Source organism: Spinacia oleracea, chromosome 4, assembly GCF_020520425.1.
Source record: "Spinacia oleracea cultivar Varoflay chromosome 4, BTI_SOV_V1, whole genome shotgun sequence".
Classification (NCBI taxonomy): domain Eukaryota; kingdom Viridiplantae; phylum Streptophyta; class Magnoliopsida; order Caryophyllales; family Amaranthaceae; genus Spinacia; species Spinacia oleracea.
Window position 1 is genome coordinate 19,270,376 of NC_079490.1, and position 18,732 is coordinate 19,289,107.

Below are 18,732 nucleotides of genomic sequence, written 5' to 3' on the forward strand. Positions count from 1 at the left end.
CTTATTCAATTCTTGATGAAATTGAATGAAAAGTATGATCATTCCAAAAGCACCATTCTGATGATGACACCTTTGCCAACAATATCAAGAGCTTATGGACTTCTTCTTCAAGAAGAGCAACAGAAGGAAGTCAACAGCAGTATAAGTCATGGTTTGGAATCTACAATTTTTGCTGCCAGAAAATTCACTGAAAATAAAGCATACAAGCCACAATATACGTCATCTTTTGGTTCACAGAATCTGAGTGGAGGAAATACTTCAAGAAACTTCACTTACACAAGGAATAGCTTATACTGTGAACACTGCAAAATGAAAAACCACACAGTTGACAAGTGTTGGAAATTACATGGCTATCCTAAAGACTTTAAGGGAAAAGGAAAAAGAGTGGCAGCTGCTGCACACTTAGAAGAATTTGCTGAACAGGATGCAACAGGAAATGCAGAACAAGGCACTGTCCATGCAACTTTTACTCAAGAACAATATGATCAACTGATGAATTTTCTCAATAATCAGAAGGTTGCTAATCAAGCTGAACATAATGGCTCTAGTTCTCCTGGCTTAGCAACTAGCACTCATTTGAGAGGTACTTTCTGTCTTTTGTCTAATTTCAAAACTAAGTGGATATTAGACAGTGGGGCAAGTGATCACATGTGCTCAGATTTGGCTATGTTCAGTAGTATTGAATCAGTAAATGATAAATTGCACACTATCACCATTCCTGATGGCACAGAACTCACAGTTACACATAAAGGAGAAGTTGATCTAGGCACTATCATTCTGAAAGGTGTACTGCATGTTCCAGGGTTCCAGTTCAATTTAATTTCTGTTTCCAAGCTGTGCTGTGATGATCAATGTTCAATATCATTTACAACTGATGAATGTTTTGCACAGGACCTTTCCAAGAACAAGCATACTCTGCTTGGTAGATTGGACAAAGGCCTATACAGTTTCAATAAAGATTTGCTAAAATCTGACAACAATTCAGTAATCAATAATCAAGCTCTCTCAACTGTGTCAGAAGTGGAAGAAGCAAAATTATGTCACCTTAGACTTGGACATATGTCATTTGGAAAAATAAAGAACATCAGAGGAGTTGATGTTAAAGGATGTTTAGCAGAGTGTTTTTGTCAGATATGCCCCTTAGCTAAACAGTCTAGATTTCCCTTTTCTGTAAGCAGCATTAAAACAGTTCAACCTTTTGAGTTGTTACATATAGATGTTTGGGGTCCCTACTCTGTGTATGATACTGCTAAATGTAATCAATTCCTCACCATTGTGGATGATTACACCAGGATGACCTGGACTCATTTAATGAGAAATAAGACTGATTCTGTCAAAATAATGCATGATTTTCTTTTGTATGTTGAGAATCAGTTTGGTTATACAGTTAAGCAAATCAGATCTGATAATGCTCTTGACTTAACTGAAGGAGATATGAGACTTCTGTTTTTAAAAAGAGGCATTGTTCATCAAAAGAGCTGTAGTTATACACCACAGCAAAATGGTGTTGTTGAAAGAAAACACAAACACCTTTTGGAGACTGCAAGGGCTCTTTCTTTTCAATCTAAACTCCCTGATAAATACTGGAGTGATTGTGTTCTCACTGCCACCTATTTGATCAATAGGATGCCATTGAAAAGTATTAATTTCATCACTCCTTATGAAAGATTGTTTCATAAACCACCTGATCTGTCTCATTTGAGGGTGTTTGGATGTTTATGTTTCATCAGCACTCCTACCATTCATAGGTCAAAGTTTGATCCTAGAGCAGTTCCATGTGTGTTGCTTGGTTATCCTCCACATCAAAAGGCTTATAAGGTCCTTAACCTTGTCACAAAGAAATTTGTTGTGACTAGAGACATTATTTTTCATGAACATCACTTCCCTTTTCATTTTTCAACTACACCTGATCTAGCCTATTCTAATCAGTTTTTCTTACCTGTTGTTACTCCTTATACTTCAGAATTGTGTTCAACAGATATCTTTCAACCCCATTCACATACTTGTACTGATTCTCCTTCACAAACTCTTTCAGAAACCAATCAACAATCTTCTAGTACACCCTCATTTTCTACACCAGACACATATAATTCTGCCTCACCAACAAACCATATCTCACCAACACATAGTCCACCAGCACCAAGAAAATCCACTAGACCCTCCAAACCTCCATCTCACTTGAAAGATTTTGTTTGTCAAAAGCCTACCAGACACTGGTGCAATTTAGTTGCCTATGACAGTTTACCTATGCATCACAAAGTGTTAGTTGCTGCTCATATGGAGTTAATTGAACCAACTACTTATTCTGAAGCAGCAAAGAATTCTCAGTGGATTGAAGCTATGGACAAAGAAATCACAGCTCTCCAAAACAATAAAACATGGGATTTTGTTTTGCTTCTAAAGGAAAGAAGGCAATTGGTTCTAAGTGGGTCTACAGAATAAAGAAAAATGCTGATGGATCAGTTGAAAGATATAAAGCTAGGTTGGTTGCTAAGGGTTTTACCCAAAAATATGGCATAGATTACCATGAAACTTTCTCTCCTGTGGTAAAAATGTCTACTGTCAGATGCTTGATTAGTCTTGCTGCTAGCAGAAACTGGAAATTGTTTCAGCTGGACATAAACAATGCTTTTCTCCATGGCACACTTGATGAAGAGGTTTACATGAAAGTGCCTGAAGGTGTGACAGCTCCTCCTGGTTTTGTTTGCAAACTTAATAAATCTCTATATGGTCTTAAGCAGGCATCAAGACAGTGGGTTGCTAGACTCCACCAAGAACTCAAGTCTCAAGGTTTTCACCAATCCAAGAATGACTATTCATTGTTCATTAAGAACACTTCATCAGATATCACTGTGGTTGCAGTTTATGTTGATGATATCATCATCACTGGGTCTAATGAATCTGTCATTACTGATCTAAAGAACCATCTTCACCATACTTTTAGCATCAAAGATCTTGGTGTTCTTAATTTCTTCCTTGGGATTGAAGTTAGTCATACATCTGAAGGATACATTCTCACACAGAAGAAGTATACCAAAGAGTTACTTCAAGATTGTGAGTTGGATATATCTAAGCCTGCTGTCACCCCCTTTCCACTCAATCTTAAGCTCTCTAATGAAGGTGAAGATTATCCCAATGCTGAACTCTACAGGTGCTATGTAGGGAAACTGAATTTTTTAACTCATACTAGACCTGATATATCTTTTGCAGTTCAAACTCTCAGCCAATTCATGCATTCTCCCAAGTACCAGCATATTGATGCTCTCTCTCACACTCTTAGATATATTAATAGCACTGCTGGTCAAGGGATTTTGTTGAAAGCAACTGACAAACTTACTCTTCAAGCATTTTCTGATTCAGACTGGGCTGCTTGCCCTACTACAAGAAGATCTGTCACAGGGTATGTTCTTCTTCTTGGCAACTCACCTATCAGTTGGAAATCCAAGAAGCAATCTACTATTTCTAAGAGTTCCTCTGAAGCTGAGTATAGAGCAATGTCTCATGCTGCTGGTGAAGTGACTTGGATCATTCGATTACTTGAAGAACTAGGTGTCACTGATCTCAAGCCAGTTGTTCTGCATTGTGACAATCAGTCTGCCATACACATAGCCACCAATCCAATCTTTCATGAAAGGACAAAACACATTGAAGTGGATTGTCATTTCACTAGGGATAAGGTATTGGATGGTTTACTCCAATTAAGTTATCTTCCCACTCAAAATCAGCTTGCTGATCTCTTCACTAAAGTCCTTCCTGGTGCTCAACACAGAAATCTATCTAGCAAACTAGGCATGGTTCATACCTTCCCTATGTCTAGTTTGAGGGGGGGGGGGGGGGGGGTGTTGGTTTACAGCATTGCCAGCATGCTGATCAATCGTTCATTGTAAGCAATGCAGCCATACATCAGCACAACAACAACAGCAACAACCACATCAATGCTCTAAAGTCCAAGCAAGCTTCTAGAAGATTTCCTAACTGATTTCCCTTGAAATCAGGAGGTTGTTAGAGCTGCATATTTATGATTCATGTAATGATATCTTGTATGTAATCTGAGATGTACAAACCAAGCATTCCCATTGGTTTAAACACATCACTAGTTGTAGCTAACAAAGCTGTATATATACAGCTTGATCATTGTAATTCATTTTCATCATTCATCAATACAAACATTCTCTCTTTCTCTTAATCTTTTCTAAGACAGAATTCATCCTAGAAGGAGAATTCTGACACTTCCCTCTCTCGTCTTTTTCTCTCTGATCCTCTTAAATTCTTGATTGATCATTGTCAAACAAGAATATAATCAAAAGAACGGCATGTTTAATTTTCCCGCCATCTCTAATTTGTGGGTTATAATTCCTCAGATCTTTTATTGTTTACATCATCGAGTTGGTTATTTTCCATTGATGCACATCAAATGTTCGACGAATTGCCAAAGAGAGGAATTCATGCTTTGTTTTTCCTCTTAATACATTGAGCATCTCTTGACTACTTTTTTTTTTAAATATTTTTTTGATAAACAAATTAATTCATTGATAAAAAATCATACGACATCTATATAAAGATTTAAATCTAACAAATACATAAGAATCGAATCAAATAAAAACTTCATTTCACCATAGCTACGATCGTAGTATATCAAACATTCTGTATACCCTCTTTTTATATCGTTGTGATTTACATCCGTCATTGACGAGGGGGTCTATAGATCTGTTATAGCCGTGACAAGTATGATTTCCGTCGGATTCGTCTGATTGAAGTCGAAAGATTGACATCCTCTTCGATCCCGCATAAATCTTTAGCAAAGAAACAACCTGAACTAAACTAAACACACAAAACTTAACTAAAAACAAACCCACCATAGGGGTACTTACTACACTGAAACTGTGTAATTTTATTGAGATCTAACGCAAAAACACAACGGAATTGAAAGAGAAGGGGCGGAAATAACCAAATTTTCGAAGAAAATTGGCTATTTCCGCCCTGGAAAACCCTAATTTTTGTAAACCCTAAAAAGAGAGAGAAAAGAGGGAGAGAGGGGAGAAGCGGCTCTTTTACTACCTTTTTTATAATAATTTAATAATGATGAATTGATGTCAAATTGAAGCCACCGATCTCGTCACCAATGCTGATATTATTGACCCCCGATAACGATTTTGACATTAAACTTGCAATTTTTGGCGTTAGATTTTGTAAGATGATAATTAGGTTTGTGACGTGATTGTGAACTATGATGTAATTTTTATTTTTGTAGGAAAGTATATGATGTAATTAGGTCCTTTCAATATATTTAATTTCACTCTTAAATTAACCTAAAAGACATGTGACTAGAGAAAAAAAAGAGGTGTATGTTTACTAAACATAGATATGTCAATCTTTTCTTTAGAGGGACTTTTTGAACAAGTTTTTTACATGTTTTTTAAGATTAAGATATAACAACTCAAACATGCATTTTTATGTTCGCACACATCGCGCGCATATAAGACTAATTAAAATAGTGGAAAGAAGGTTGATCACATGGGTTAATCGACTAACTTATGTTTATTCTCTCTATCTCTTTCATCTTCATGTTCTCTATTATTGTGAGGGGGTCGAAAAAGCGCGAGGCTAATGCGTGACCTTGTCCCTCGTGGGTGTGACGATTCTTTTTATTCAATCAAGTGTAATTGGATTTCCTGTGAGTATACACCCAATTGACTAGTAATATAGGAGTCGCCATTCAGTTTTTAACGACAATGAGAAAAACTGACAAACCCCGATTATCGTGACATAAAGGGAGTGCAATTATGTTTGACCACGACGACCGTAGGTTCCCTTGTGATCCCTGGTGTGGGGATCTCTCAATATACACCCGCAAGGTAGAGATTGAGGGTTCGGGGGACTGTAACTACCGAGAGGAGTAATTCGCTCGTCGATAACTCCAGAGGCAGGATATCCTTACTAGCTCAGCATAAATAATTGAAGGGACTTGCGTTAACTATTAAACTAATCTGAGTTGATTTTAGCAATATGCAACATATAATACTAATTCGATCGTGATTATCTGATTTAAATAACATTAAGGGACCTAGCATGATAATCCGATTTCCCAAAAATATTATATTTGTTAGGCGTGATAGAACAATCATATTAGGTTAGTTTAACAGTTCATAAAAAGGGCGAGGAAAGCAGTTAAATCATCGAAAAGGGACACATCACGACGCACCCTTGAGAGGTGCGTCACGGTTCTCAGAAAACTAACCACTTTGACTTTGCTATTTCTCCTTTTTATTTAACGAATCTCGATTATGGGACAGGATACGTTCTGTTCGATTTATGGATTGATTGCGACAGAACGCGTGAACAGTTTCGCAGCGAGAGGCTTAGGCTAAGGGGTTTAGAGTCAATACTCCGAGTATATTATGTGTTGTTGTGTGTCGTTTCACGTCGAAACTAGGGGCCTATTTATAGGGAAGAGTTCGTGGAAAGATAGAATTGCAGAGTTCTAATCCGCAAAGAATTAGGAAAAGAGACGTACCCAGGTATTTTCAGCGCCCAGGCCTGGGCGCCGAAGATTTCGGAGCCCAGAGCCAGACGTTGAAAATAGGGTCTGGGCAGTTTTGTTTAGTCAGATTCGGATTCCTAAAATCCGTAGAGTTTGAGATTAATTCGAGTCTTTTAGCGCGTATCAATTTTATGACGGAATGCGTCTGGGCCAGTTACGAACTCTAGGTTCGTTAAGATTTTAATTAATACGTAACTCCTATTTCTGAATCCTATTAAGAATAGGATTCTCGCAGTTTTTCTATCTCATTTAGGATTTATGTTGGAATGCAACACCTAATTCTGACAGGTTTCTATCTTTTATGATTTGCCACTCTTAGAAGCTACTTTTTACGGCAGTTACTATTTTTAGCAGGTTTCCATAAATAGCTGGTTTCGGGTGAAATGAAATGGGGAATCGAGATGAAGGAAATAATGCCCTTGGTCCAAGTATGCATTCAATGTTAAGTCTAATAAATGCGGTTCAGTATTAATTAACAAGTTAATAATTCAGTGAGATCAAGTGAGCTGAATGCCTAGCTAGAGGCCGCTTCAGTTCAAGTGGAATTAATGATATTAATCCACAGCTTACTCTTGACTGAACCCGTAGGGTCACACAAATAGTACGTAAACGGATCAAGTATTTAATGGCATTAAATACTCCAACTATGGATATTCGGAATCGACGGATCTTGGTTTCAGTGGGAGCTGAGATCGTCACAGGCAAGAAATGAATACTCCGGAAACGATAATATTGCCGGAAACGGAAATATGGATCGTATCGGAAATATAAATATTATCCAAGTCGTAGATGTTGCCGGAAACGGAAACATGGTACGTATCGGAAAATATTATCGGAAATAGAAATATTGCCGGAATCGGAAATATTGCCGGAAACGGAAATATTGTCTGAATCGGAAATATTATCGGAATCGGAAAATAATTCCGGAAACGTAAATATTAAATATTTGTTCGAAACGAAAATTAATTCCGGAATCGGAAATGTTAAATATTGTTCGTATCGGAAATGAATTCCGGAATCGGAAAATTAATCGGAAGCGCGTCGTACGAATTAGCATCGGACGAGCTTGCTAGACGAAGGCCCAGCACGAAGCCAGGCCCACGTCCAGCAAGGGAAACGCGCGCCACAACACGCCAGCCCAAGGCTGCGCCAGGCCCACCGCAAGGCAGGCCCAGCGCGCGCCCAAGGCTGCGGCAGTCGTGGGCTGCGTTGCTCGGGCTGTGCGCGCGCATGGCGCCCCTCGTGGGCTGCTGTGCGTGCGTGTGTGTTTGTGTTCACATACGAAACCTAAAACGTACAGGATTCGTTTAATGATTAAATTCCTAATCCTAAAAGATAAATTAATTAAATAAGAGTTTCACTAGGATTCTAATTTAATTAATTCGTATCCTAGTAGGATTCCAATTCTCTTTCCATACCCCTATAAATATGTGGCCTGGGTTCACAATTTATAACGAGTTTTCAAGTATTCAAAGTGAGTTTTTGAGAGAAAAATTCAGTCACATACCTTGCCTAAAAGTGCCGAAATTATTAGTACCTTAAGGGCGATTCTAGTTGGTCAATCTTAAGGCGGATCCGGACGTGCTGTGGACTATCTACGGAGGGACGACACTTGGAGTCCTAAAGACTTGTTCTTGTTCGGTTCGGGCGCAGCTAGGGAAGGCACGCAACAAAGAGTATGCATCTAAACTATGCTATATGATTATGTGTAAATAATATGTATTCCTGGCTAAATGGTTTTTCCGCATGATTTATGAATTGTCATATGTATCATAACCTAACAGTGGTATCACGAGCCTCTTATTATTTTCATAATCTAAATTGCATGAACATGGTTAAATATTACAAATTTGCAAGAATTAAAAGGGGTGATTAATTTTCGTAATTGTTAATTAATTGCAAATTTCGTTTATTTAATTATACGTACGCAGTTTTTCGGCAGTTTCTTCGTTACTCATCCAAATCGAGTGATTTTTGTGTCAATTCCGCATGTAAAAGGCATTCTAAAATTTTGACAAAAACAATATTTTTCTGCCGAACCCAGAATTCTCAAATTCGAAGCCTAACTATGACTTTTCGAAGGTTTTAGTTTTTCGAATGCAAAATTTCGTAAATTTAAGATGTTAAATTAAATATTTGCGATTCTTGTTGATAAATCTTGAATTTTTGATTGACCTACTGTATATGTTTAACAAGTTTGAATGCCTAGCCTTGTTAATTATGCAATCTAATTTGTAATTATGATTAATTTGTTGAAAATTAGAATAATTTAGAATTAATTTGATTTTCATAATTAATTATAATTTAATTAGATACCTATGATTAAAAACCACCATAAAAAATTGTAAATTTATGATAAATTTTAAAATTTTATGACCTAGGCTTGAATCCATGTTAATCGGAAATCAATTGAATAATAAATTTTCGATTTTTCGCCCTAAAATTATGAAATTAATATTATTTATTAATTTGTCATTAATTTTAAATATAAAATTTTAAATTTTATGCGATTCGTTCGTAAAAGTTGCACGCACAAAGCAATGGACGCTACGTGTTACCCTTAAGGGGTGTTGTATAGTGCGGGCATGTGACGACGAGCAAGGGAGCTCGTCGCCCATGCGGCACGAATGTAATGAGCAAGGCCATGGTGCACGAGCACAAGGCAGCAGCCCTGCCTTGTGTCGTGGGCTATGAGCAATGGACGAATGGGCATGGGCAAAGGCAAGGCACGGCAATCGCGTGTGGGCAGCAAGCGAGCTGCGCCACAACGCGCACTGCCTTGCACAAGCGCGCGCAGCCTCGCGCGCAGCCTCGCGCGCAGCGAGCGCAAGCTCGCGTGCCACGAGTGCTGCGCCCAGCGTCGATGCCTCGCGCAGCGAGCGCTGGCTCGCACAAGCGAGCGCTGGCGAGCGCGCGCAGCGAGCGCTGGCTCGCATCAAGCGAGCGCTGGCGAGCGCGCACAACGAGCCCTGGCTCGCATGCAGCAAGCGCTGGCGAGCGAATTCAGCGAGCGATGGCTCGCGTGCATCGAGCGCTGGCGCGCGCAGCGAGCACCAGCTCGCGCGATGGCTTGCGAAGGGTAGAAGCAGCAGCTATGCGACGCAGCGCATGGGCTGCGCGCACATGGCCAGCGATGGCTGTGTGCGTGTGGCCCATGGGCGTGGGATGCGTAGGGTGTTTGCGTTGCGATTAGATCGTTTTGAATGTTTAATTTGAAATTTTAAGTTTACGTAATTTTAATTAATTTTAAAATTAATAATTTAAATTATTTTCTTGGATTTTAATTTTGAATATCGTAATTATAATAAATTTTATTTATTCTAATTATTTTACTAAAATTAAAATCATGAATTAATTTAAATACGACTGAAATTAAATTAAACCTTTTGGATTCAATTATAAATTTATATGAGCTTTAAATTTTAATTAAATTTGTATGTTTTCGGTTAGACTAGAAATACATTTTTATGTTTAAAATTAGTAAAGCATATGAATTTATTGGTTTGAGTGGGAGCCCTTTTTAGTCATAAACTCTTGATTAGGTCTACAAATCCTTAAGGTTAAAACAACTTGATTAGAATTAATAAGGACTGAATAATTGGTAGATTATTGGTGCCCTTGATTAATTGCTGCAAATGTTTACGTGATGCATAATGTGTTTTACTAACCAGCTATGTGGGCCATTCATGATAATGAATGGGTGAATGGTATATATTGTATATGTACTGTTTTGCAGGTTATGAAGTGACTAGTATGGCCCAAATAGGATAGAAAATATGGTCTGCGTACCATTAATTTGAATGTAATTGGTCTAAAGTACCAAAGTCGTTTTTCAATTCAAATATGGTCTGCGTACCATCAAATAGTTATAATTAGTTTTAATTATAGCTTATCCTATTTGAAGAAAATGGTGCCTCCCACGGAGATTTTCGAGACGGACTTTGAAGTTGAAGCTTCAAGATGAAGTCGGGCCATACTAGATCACATTTATCTTATGCATGTTTTAAGTTATTTATTGCTTTTAAATATGTCTTAAAATGCATGAGATCAAAAGCTTGATTATGTTGCATGATTAAGGATTTTAGTTCACTTAAAATCTAACCAACATAGTAAGAGCCTTAAGTTCCAAACTTAAAAATTGAGTTATAAGGTGCCATGCCAAAATATACACTTGCTTGGATATCCTTTACATCAATCTAGTAATAGTTTTCGCTCAGCGAGGTGTTACTTATTGGTCCTAAAGGGGCAAGGTACACAAATAATTGTGAGTACATGTTAGTTTTGGTGAAACTCAACGATATAAGTAAGGAGTCCTTTTATGTCGTGGAAAAATCGATAGGTTTACCTAATAAGTTCTTAGACGTACCTATCAACCAAGAATAGTTTCTAGACTATTAGCAAAAGGCTTTTGCTTACCTAAGATGTTTTAGGATTAAGTCGACAAACTGTGCTTAGTTCTTCAATGATTTTAGGATCTTGGAATCATTTTATTCACACCTGCCGGAACACATAACTTGAATAAAATGCTTAATAAACATTGAATTATGCATGTATGCTAGAATTTAAGTTTATTAAGAGAAACTGTGAATGGTTATTTATTTGTTTATTCTTTTCAATTGTAGTTTTTAATATGGTAAACAACAATTCATTCAACATTCGATCAATTCTCGAAAAGGAGAAGTTGAACGGGAAAAACTTCCTTGACTGGCAAAGGAACTTGCAAATAGTTCTTATGCAGGAAGAAAAGGAGTATGTCCTAGAAGAGGCGATGCCCGAAGCCGCAGGCGACGGGGTCACTCAGGCAGCCCTCAATCGTTGGATTGATGCCAACAAGGATGTGAAATGTCTAATGCTCGCCACCATGAGTGCGGATCTGCAGAAAACGTTCATCAACTCAGATGCTTTCACAATCATCAGTGAGTTGAAGAACATGTTCCAAGATCTGGCTCGAGTCGAAAGATTCGAGACTCATAGGCAAATTCTTGAGACCAAGCTTAAGAAAGGCGAGCCCGTAAGTCTACATGTTCTCAAAATGATTGGACTCATTGAGAATATGAGTCGGCTGGATCAGCAATTTTCTCAGGAAATGGCTATAGACACCATCCTCCATTCTCTTCATAGCGGGTATGATCAGTTCAAACTGAACTACAGTATGAATAGTCTGGACAAAACGCTCACTGAGCTTCACGGTATGCTGAAGACCGCTGAAAAGACGCTCAAAAGTGATAAGCAGGATGTGCTTATGGTGCGTGGGGGCAAGTTCAAGAAATCTGGAAAGAAGAGGAATGCTAAGAAAGGTGGCAACAAGGCCAGCCCAACTAAGCAAACTGGCGCCAAATCTGTAAAGAGGAAGGTCAGTCAACCCACTTCTGAATCCGAATGCTTCTACTGCAAGAAGAAGGGGCATTGGAAGAGAGATTGCTTGAAGCTAAAGGAAGATCAGAAGAACGGAACAGTCGTTCCATCTTCAGGTATTTTCGTTATAGACTGTATACTTGCTAATTCAACTTCTTGGGTATTAGATACAGGTTGTGGCTCACACTTATGTTCCAATCCACAGGGACTAAGAAGATGTAGAAAGTTAAGCAAGGGTGAAGTCGACCTACGAGTGGGAAATGGAGCACGGATTGCTGCATTAGCTGTAGGAAATTACTATTTGTCGTTGCCCTCCGGGCTAGTTTTGGAACTGGAAGAGTGTTTCCATGTTCCAAGTCTTACTAAAAACATCATTTCAGTTTCTTGCTTAGATTCTAAGGGATTTTCCTTTTTAATAAAAGACAATAGTTGTTCGTTTTATTTTAACGAGATGTTTTATGGATCTGCTAGATTAGTCAATGGACTTTATTTATTAGATCACGACAAACAAGTATATAACATAAATACCAAAAAGGCCAAAAAGGATGATTCAGATCTCATCTATCTGTGGCATTGTCGATTAGGCCATATAAACTTGAAACGCTTAGAAAGACTTCAAAAGGAAGGAATTCTAGAACCATTTGACTTAGAGGATTATGGTAAATGCGAATCATGTTTACTTGGCAAAATGACAAAGCAGCCTTTCTCTAAAGTTGGAGAAAGAGCAAATGAACTATTGGGTTTAATCCATACAGATGTATGTGGACCAATGAGTACAAATGCTAGAGGTGGTTTCAGCTACTTTATCACTTTCACTGATGACTTCAGTAGATATGGTTATGTCTACCTAATGAAGCATAAGTCTGAATCCTTTGACAAATTCAAGGAATTTCAGAGTGAAGTAGAGAATCAATTAGGCAAGAAGATTAAGGCACTGCGGTCTGATAGAGGCGGTGAATATCTGAGCTATGAATTTGATGACCATCTGAAAGAATGTGGAATTCTATCAGAATTGACTCCTCCAGGAACACCACAATGGAACGGTGTGTCGGAACGGAGGAACAGAACCTTGCTAGACATGGTCAGGTCAATGATGGGTCAGGCCAAACTTCCATTAGAATTTTGGGGACATGCACTAAATACAGCTGCACTCACTATAAATAGAGCTCCGTCTAAAGCTGTCGAAAAGACTCCATATGAATTATGGTTTGGAAAGCCTCCAAATGTGTCTTTTCTTAAGATTTGGGGATGTGAAGTATACGTCAAACGATTAATTTCATACAAACTTCATCCAAAATCTGACAAATGTATCCTTGTGGGCTATCCAAAGGAAACAAAGGGGTATTACTTCTACAATACATCTGAGAACAAGGTGTTTGTTGCTCGAGATGGTGTCTTTTTGGAGAAAGATCACATTTCCAAAATGACAAGTGGGAGAAAAGTAGACCTCGAAGAAATTCGAGTCGAACAACAAACTCTAGAGAATGCTCAAGATGACATTCAGGATGAAACTCAGAGATCTTTAGAAGAATCTGGTGAGAATCATGGTCAAACTAGAAATGTTACCCCGCGTAGATCGCAAAGATATGGATCTCAACCGGAAAGGTACTTAGGTATTTTGACGAACGAGAGCTATGACGTTCTATTACTTGAAAGTGATGAACCTGCGACTTACAAACAAGCTATGACGAGCCCTAGCTCCAAGCAATGGCAAGAAGCCATGCAATCTGAATTAGACTCCATGTCTGAAAACCAAGTATGGGATTTGGTCGATTTGCCAGATGGCTACCAAGCCATTGGAAGCAAATGGGTTTTCAAACTGAAAAAGGACAAGGATGGGAAACTTGAAGTTTTCAAAGCTAGATTGGTTGCAAAAGGTTACAGGCAAGTCCACGGTGTGGATTACGATGAAACCTTTTCACCAGTTGCAATGCTAAAGTCTATTCGGATAATGTTAGCAATCGCTGCATATTACGATTACGAAATATGGCAGATGGATGTCAAAACTGCTTTCTTAAACGGCGCTTTAACAGAAACTGTGTTTATGACACAGCCTGAAGGTTTTGAGGATCCAAAGAATGCTAAAAAGGTATGCAAGCTAAAGAAGTCAATCTACGGATTGAAGCAGGCATCCTGGAGCTGGAATATACGTTTTGATGAAGCAGTCAGTGACTTTGGTTTCATCAAGAACGCAGACGAATCTTGTGTATACAAGAAGGTCAGTGGGAGCAAAATTGCTTTCCTAGTATTATATGTCGACGACATATTACTTATCGGAAATGACATTCCTATGTTGAACTCTGTCAAGATTTGGCTTGGGAAATGTTTTTCGATGAAAGATCTAGGAGAAGCACAGTACATATTGGGCATCAAGATTTACAGAGATAGATCTAAAAAGATGATTGGACTTAGTCAAAGCACTTATATCAATAAGGTGCTTGATAGGTTCAAGATGGCGGACTCCAAGCGAGGCTACCTACCCATGTCTCATGGAATGACTCTAAGCAAGAATCAGTGCCCAAAAACACTTGATGAGCGTAGACGAATGAATGGGATTCCATATGCATCATTGATTGGTTCAATAATGTATGCTATGATATGTACACGCCCGGATGTTGCGTACGCACTCAGTGCTACGAGCAGATACCAGTCAGACCCAGGAGAGACACATTGGACTGCTGCCAAGAATATTCTGAAGTACCTGAAAAGGCACAAAGATGACTTCCTGGTCTATGGTGGAGATGATGAATTAATTGTTAAAGGCTATACGGACGCAAGTTTCCAAACCGACAAAGATGATTTCAGATCACAGTCTGGGTTTGTCTTCTGCCTCAACGGAGGAGCAGTAAGCTGGAAAAGTGCTAAGCAAAGCACCATTGCGGATTCTACAACTGAAGCGGAGTACATTGCTGCACATGAAGCAGCAAAGGAAGCTATATGGCTAAGGAAGTTCATAGGTGAACTTGGTGTAGTCCCTTCCATTAAAGGACCAATAGCCCTGTATTGTGATAATAACGGAGCTATTGCACAGGCAAAGGAGCCTAGACACCACCAGAGAGTCAAGCATGTACTTCGTAGATTTCACCTTCTACGAGAGTTCGTTGAAAGAAAAGAAGTCGAGATAAGCAAAATTGGAACTGATGACAACATATCAGATCCATTGACTAAACCTCTGCCGCAGGCGAAGCAACACTCGCACACTGCAGCTATGGGAATCAAGCATATTGGAGAATGGCTTTGATGTCTCTGTTTAATGTTTTAAAGTTTTAGAGTTTAAATCTTTGTAAAAAATTATTGGTTAATCATTCACAATAAATGAAAAGAATTCATTTTTCCATTTAATTTGTGGTTTATTAAATGATGAGTCCCTTCAATTTGACGATATATTCAAGATAGACTGTCAGGACCAGTCCTGTGACTAAGAAATGTCTATCAAGTGAACTTGAATGTCAAAGGTTGAAAATGGTCCCTAGTCGGAGTTTTCTATAAAATTGGACGCATAGAAAACGTTAGACGACTAGAATGCAAGATGACTAGTAGTTCTGTTTCTTGAACTATGTGGACATGGCAATGTCATAATCATTTGCATAGATACTTACTTTGGGAAGACTAGTATCGGACAAGACCTATGAAACTTTACTGTAAGAGATGAAAATCTGTCATAAGTAAATTTCATTAAAATTATTAGACACTAAATCCTCAATACCTGAGTGATTTGAGATTACTTGTTTGAGAACTGGTTGCTTTGACGTTGACCAACCGTCGCACCGTAAAAGGAGGCTATAAAGGCAACGCTCAGGTAATCACCTATCAAACGAAGTCTAATCTCAAGATCGCAAGATTGGGATTGTCCTCCCATAAATCGGGATGAGATGCTTAAAAGTTGTACAAGGCCACTCGGAGAGCTAGAAACTGTGAAATGCATGGCCGTGCTCGGATGAATCATAGGCTATGATTATCTGTTTATTTGATCAGTTGAACTCTGAAACCGAGGAACACCTCTGGACATAATAAGGATGACAACTCTTACCTTATGTTCAAGAGCAAGCATCGAGCGACAAAGGAATTAGGAAATGCACACTTGTCCCTAAGGACAAGTGGGAGACTGAAGGAAATAATGCCCTTGGTCCAAGTATGCATTCAATGTTAAGTTTAATAAATGCGGTTCAGTATTAATTAACAAGTTAATAATTCAGTGAGATCAAGTGAGCTGAATGCCTAGCTAGAGGCCGCTTCAGTTCAAGTGGAATTAATGATATTAATCCACAGCTTACTCTTGACTGAACCCGTAGGGTCACACAAATAGTACGTAAACGGATCAAGTATTTAATGGCATTAAATACTCCAACTATGGATATTCGGAATCGACGGATCTTGGTTTCAGTGGGAGCTGAGATCGTCACAGGCAAGAAATGAATACTCCGGAAATGATGATATTTCCGGAAACGGAAATATGGATCGTATCGGAAATATAAATATTATCCAAGTCGTAGATGTTGCCGGAAACGGAAACATGGTACGTATCGGAAAATATTATCGGAAATAGAAATATTGCCGGAATCGGAAATATTGCCGGAAACGGAAATATTGTCTGAATCGGAAATATTATCGGAATCGGAAAATAATTCCGGAAACGGAAATATTAAATATTTGTTCGAAACGGAAATTAATTCCGGAATCGGAAATGTTAAATATTGTTCGTATCGAAAATGAATTCCGGATTCGGAATATTAATCGGAAGCGCGTCGTACGAATTAGCATCGGACGAGCTTGCTAGACGAAGGCCCAGCACGAAGCCAGGCCCACGTCCAGCAAGGGAAACGTGCGCCACAACACGCCAGCCCAAGGCTGCGCCAGGCCCACCGCAAGGCAGGCCCAGCGCGCGCCCAAGGCTGCGGCAGTCGTGGGCTGCGTTGCTCGGGCTGTGCGCGCGCATGGCGCCCCTCGTGGGCTGCTGTGCGTGCGTGTGTGTTTGTGTTCACATACGAAACCTAAAACGTACAGGATTCTTTTAATGATTAAATTCCTAATCCTAAAAGATAAATTAATTAAATAAGAGTTTCACTAGGATTCTAATTTAATTAATTCGTATCCTAGTAGGATTCCAATTCTCTTTCCATACCCCTATAAATATGTGGCCTGGGTTCACAATTTATAACGAGTTTTCAAGTATTCAAAGTGAGTTTTTGAGAGAAAAATTCAGTCACATACCTTGCCTAAAAGTGCCGAAATTATTAGTACCTTAAGGGCGATTCTAGTTGGTCAATCTTAAGGCGGATCCGGACGTGCTGTGGACTATCTACGGAGGGACGACACTTGGAGTCCTAAAGACTTGTTCTTGTTCGGTTCGGGCGCAGCTAGGGAAGGCACGCAACAAAGAGTATGCATCTAAACTATGCTATATGATTATGTGTAAATAATATGTATTCCTGGCTAAATGGTTTTTCCGCATGATTTATGAATTGTCATATGTATCATAACCTAACACGAGATTCGTTTATTTTATAGGAGATGCGTTGTCAAGTGGAGTTTTTATGCTTTCATCATCGAACCTTTCCCTTGCGGGAATCGGGACAAGAGTAGGTGTCTACAGTTAGCCCCCACTTTGACTGAGTCTTGGAGTAAGACGATGGTCAAAGTATTAGACGGAGTGCGTCACACAAGCCATGGTGTATGTGACCTGTTTTGCGAGGGTCTCACGAGCCCCCGAGTGATAACATTTGACTTAAGGGTCATCACTTGAAGTGTCGACATATCCCTCACGTGTCATTGGGATTTGTCAACTGATAGTATAGAAACTTCCTCACTTTGTCATTGGAAGGATCTAAAGATGCGTAGAAACTCCCTCACTTTGTCATTGGGAGTAACTACAGATGTTTTCGAAATTAAAGCTGTAAAGTGTAATTGGGCCTGGCCAAGCCCAATCACGAGGTAAAACGTTTTTAAAGATTCTCATTTTCAGGGCTAGCTAAACGAGAAAACCCCCTTGTTTTTATAGGACGTAAAACGAAGGAAAATCCAACAAACCAATCCTTTAATTTTTGGAAAAAGGGAAAACCAATAAAAGTTATCGCTACAGCGACTAAGGACCTGCGCTGTTAGTGACGCAGACCCCGCCCGCTGAAGGTGGGCGAGCCTGTCCGCTGAGGGTGGACCCCCCGTCCGATAGAAGTGGACGAATCTGTTTTGAAATTTTATTTTGTTTTTTTTTTTGAAAATAAGGACCTACGTGGTTTGCGCCGTAGACCCCGCCGGCTGAAGATGGCGAGCCTATTTTAAATTTGAAGACTTTATTTTTCGAAAACTGAGGACCTGCGCGGCTAGTGACGCAGACCCCGCCCGCTGAGGGTGGGCGAGCCCATTTTGAATTTCTTATTTTGCCTATGCAGAAGGGCTTTTGTGATTACAACCTGTTGGTGGGTCGTAATATTTCCTGATTAGATGTGTCCTATGAGTGAGTCCACACTGTGTATATTTTTGTTTAACAATTTTTTTTTTTTTTGAGATATCCAAACATTGTATGGTGTATGGCGCAGTCTGGGAATGTGATTTTGATCGCGCGCCCCTCGTTGGGGTTTATTTTTTCGCGAGCCCCCAAGCACTGGGGCTTGTCGGTTGTTTTTTGCATCTTGTAATCATGTTTAGGGTCATGCTCGTATGTGCGAGCGACCTTTGTAGTGGTGTGCTACTCTTAACAAAGTCGTGAGGTGCGATTTTCAGCAATTTTCAAGTCGAATGAGTATGGCAGGGCCCACTAGAAGAGGGCCTTTTTTGAGCATGGGTACATTTTTGGCGCCCAGGCCTGGGTGTTGAAATAATTCACGCCCAGGTGGGGC

The 18,732-nt window shown here is 39.3% G+C and overlaps 2 protein-coding genes across 2 annotated transcripts in view; one reads left to right on the plus strand and one right to left on the minus strand.

The window, feature by feature from the left end:
- Nucleotides 1-2,552: 2,552 nt before the first annotated feature.
- On the plus strand, nt 2,553-3,979 carry LOC130471373 (uncharacterized mitochondrial protein AtMg00810-like). The gene is made up of 2 exons (XM_056841443.1): nt 2,553-3,789; nt 3,897-3,979. The coding sequence occupies exons 1-2, from the start codon at nt 2,553-2,555 to the stop codon at nt 3,977-3,979; spliced, it is 1,320 nt and encodes a 439-aa protein (XP_056697421.1).
- A 44-nt stretch (nt 3,980-4,023) lies between these two features.
- The window catches only part of LOC110786886 (nuclear transcription factor Y subunit B-1-like), a 60,961-nt gene continuing 46,252 nt past the window's right edge, over nt 4,024-18,732 (minus strand). The window contains exon 2 of the mRNA XM_056841444.1: nt 4,024-4,126. Within this exon, the coding sequence (XP_056697422.1) occupies nt 4,024-4,126 (103 nt within the window). The remainder of the gene's footprint in view (nt 4,127-18,732) is intronic.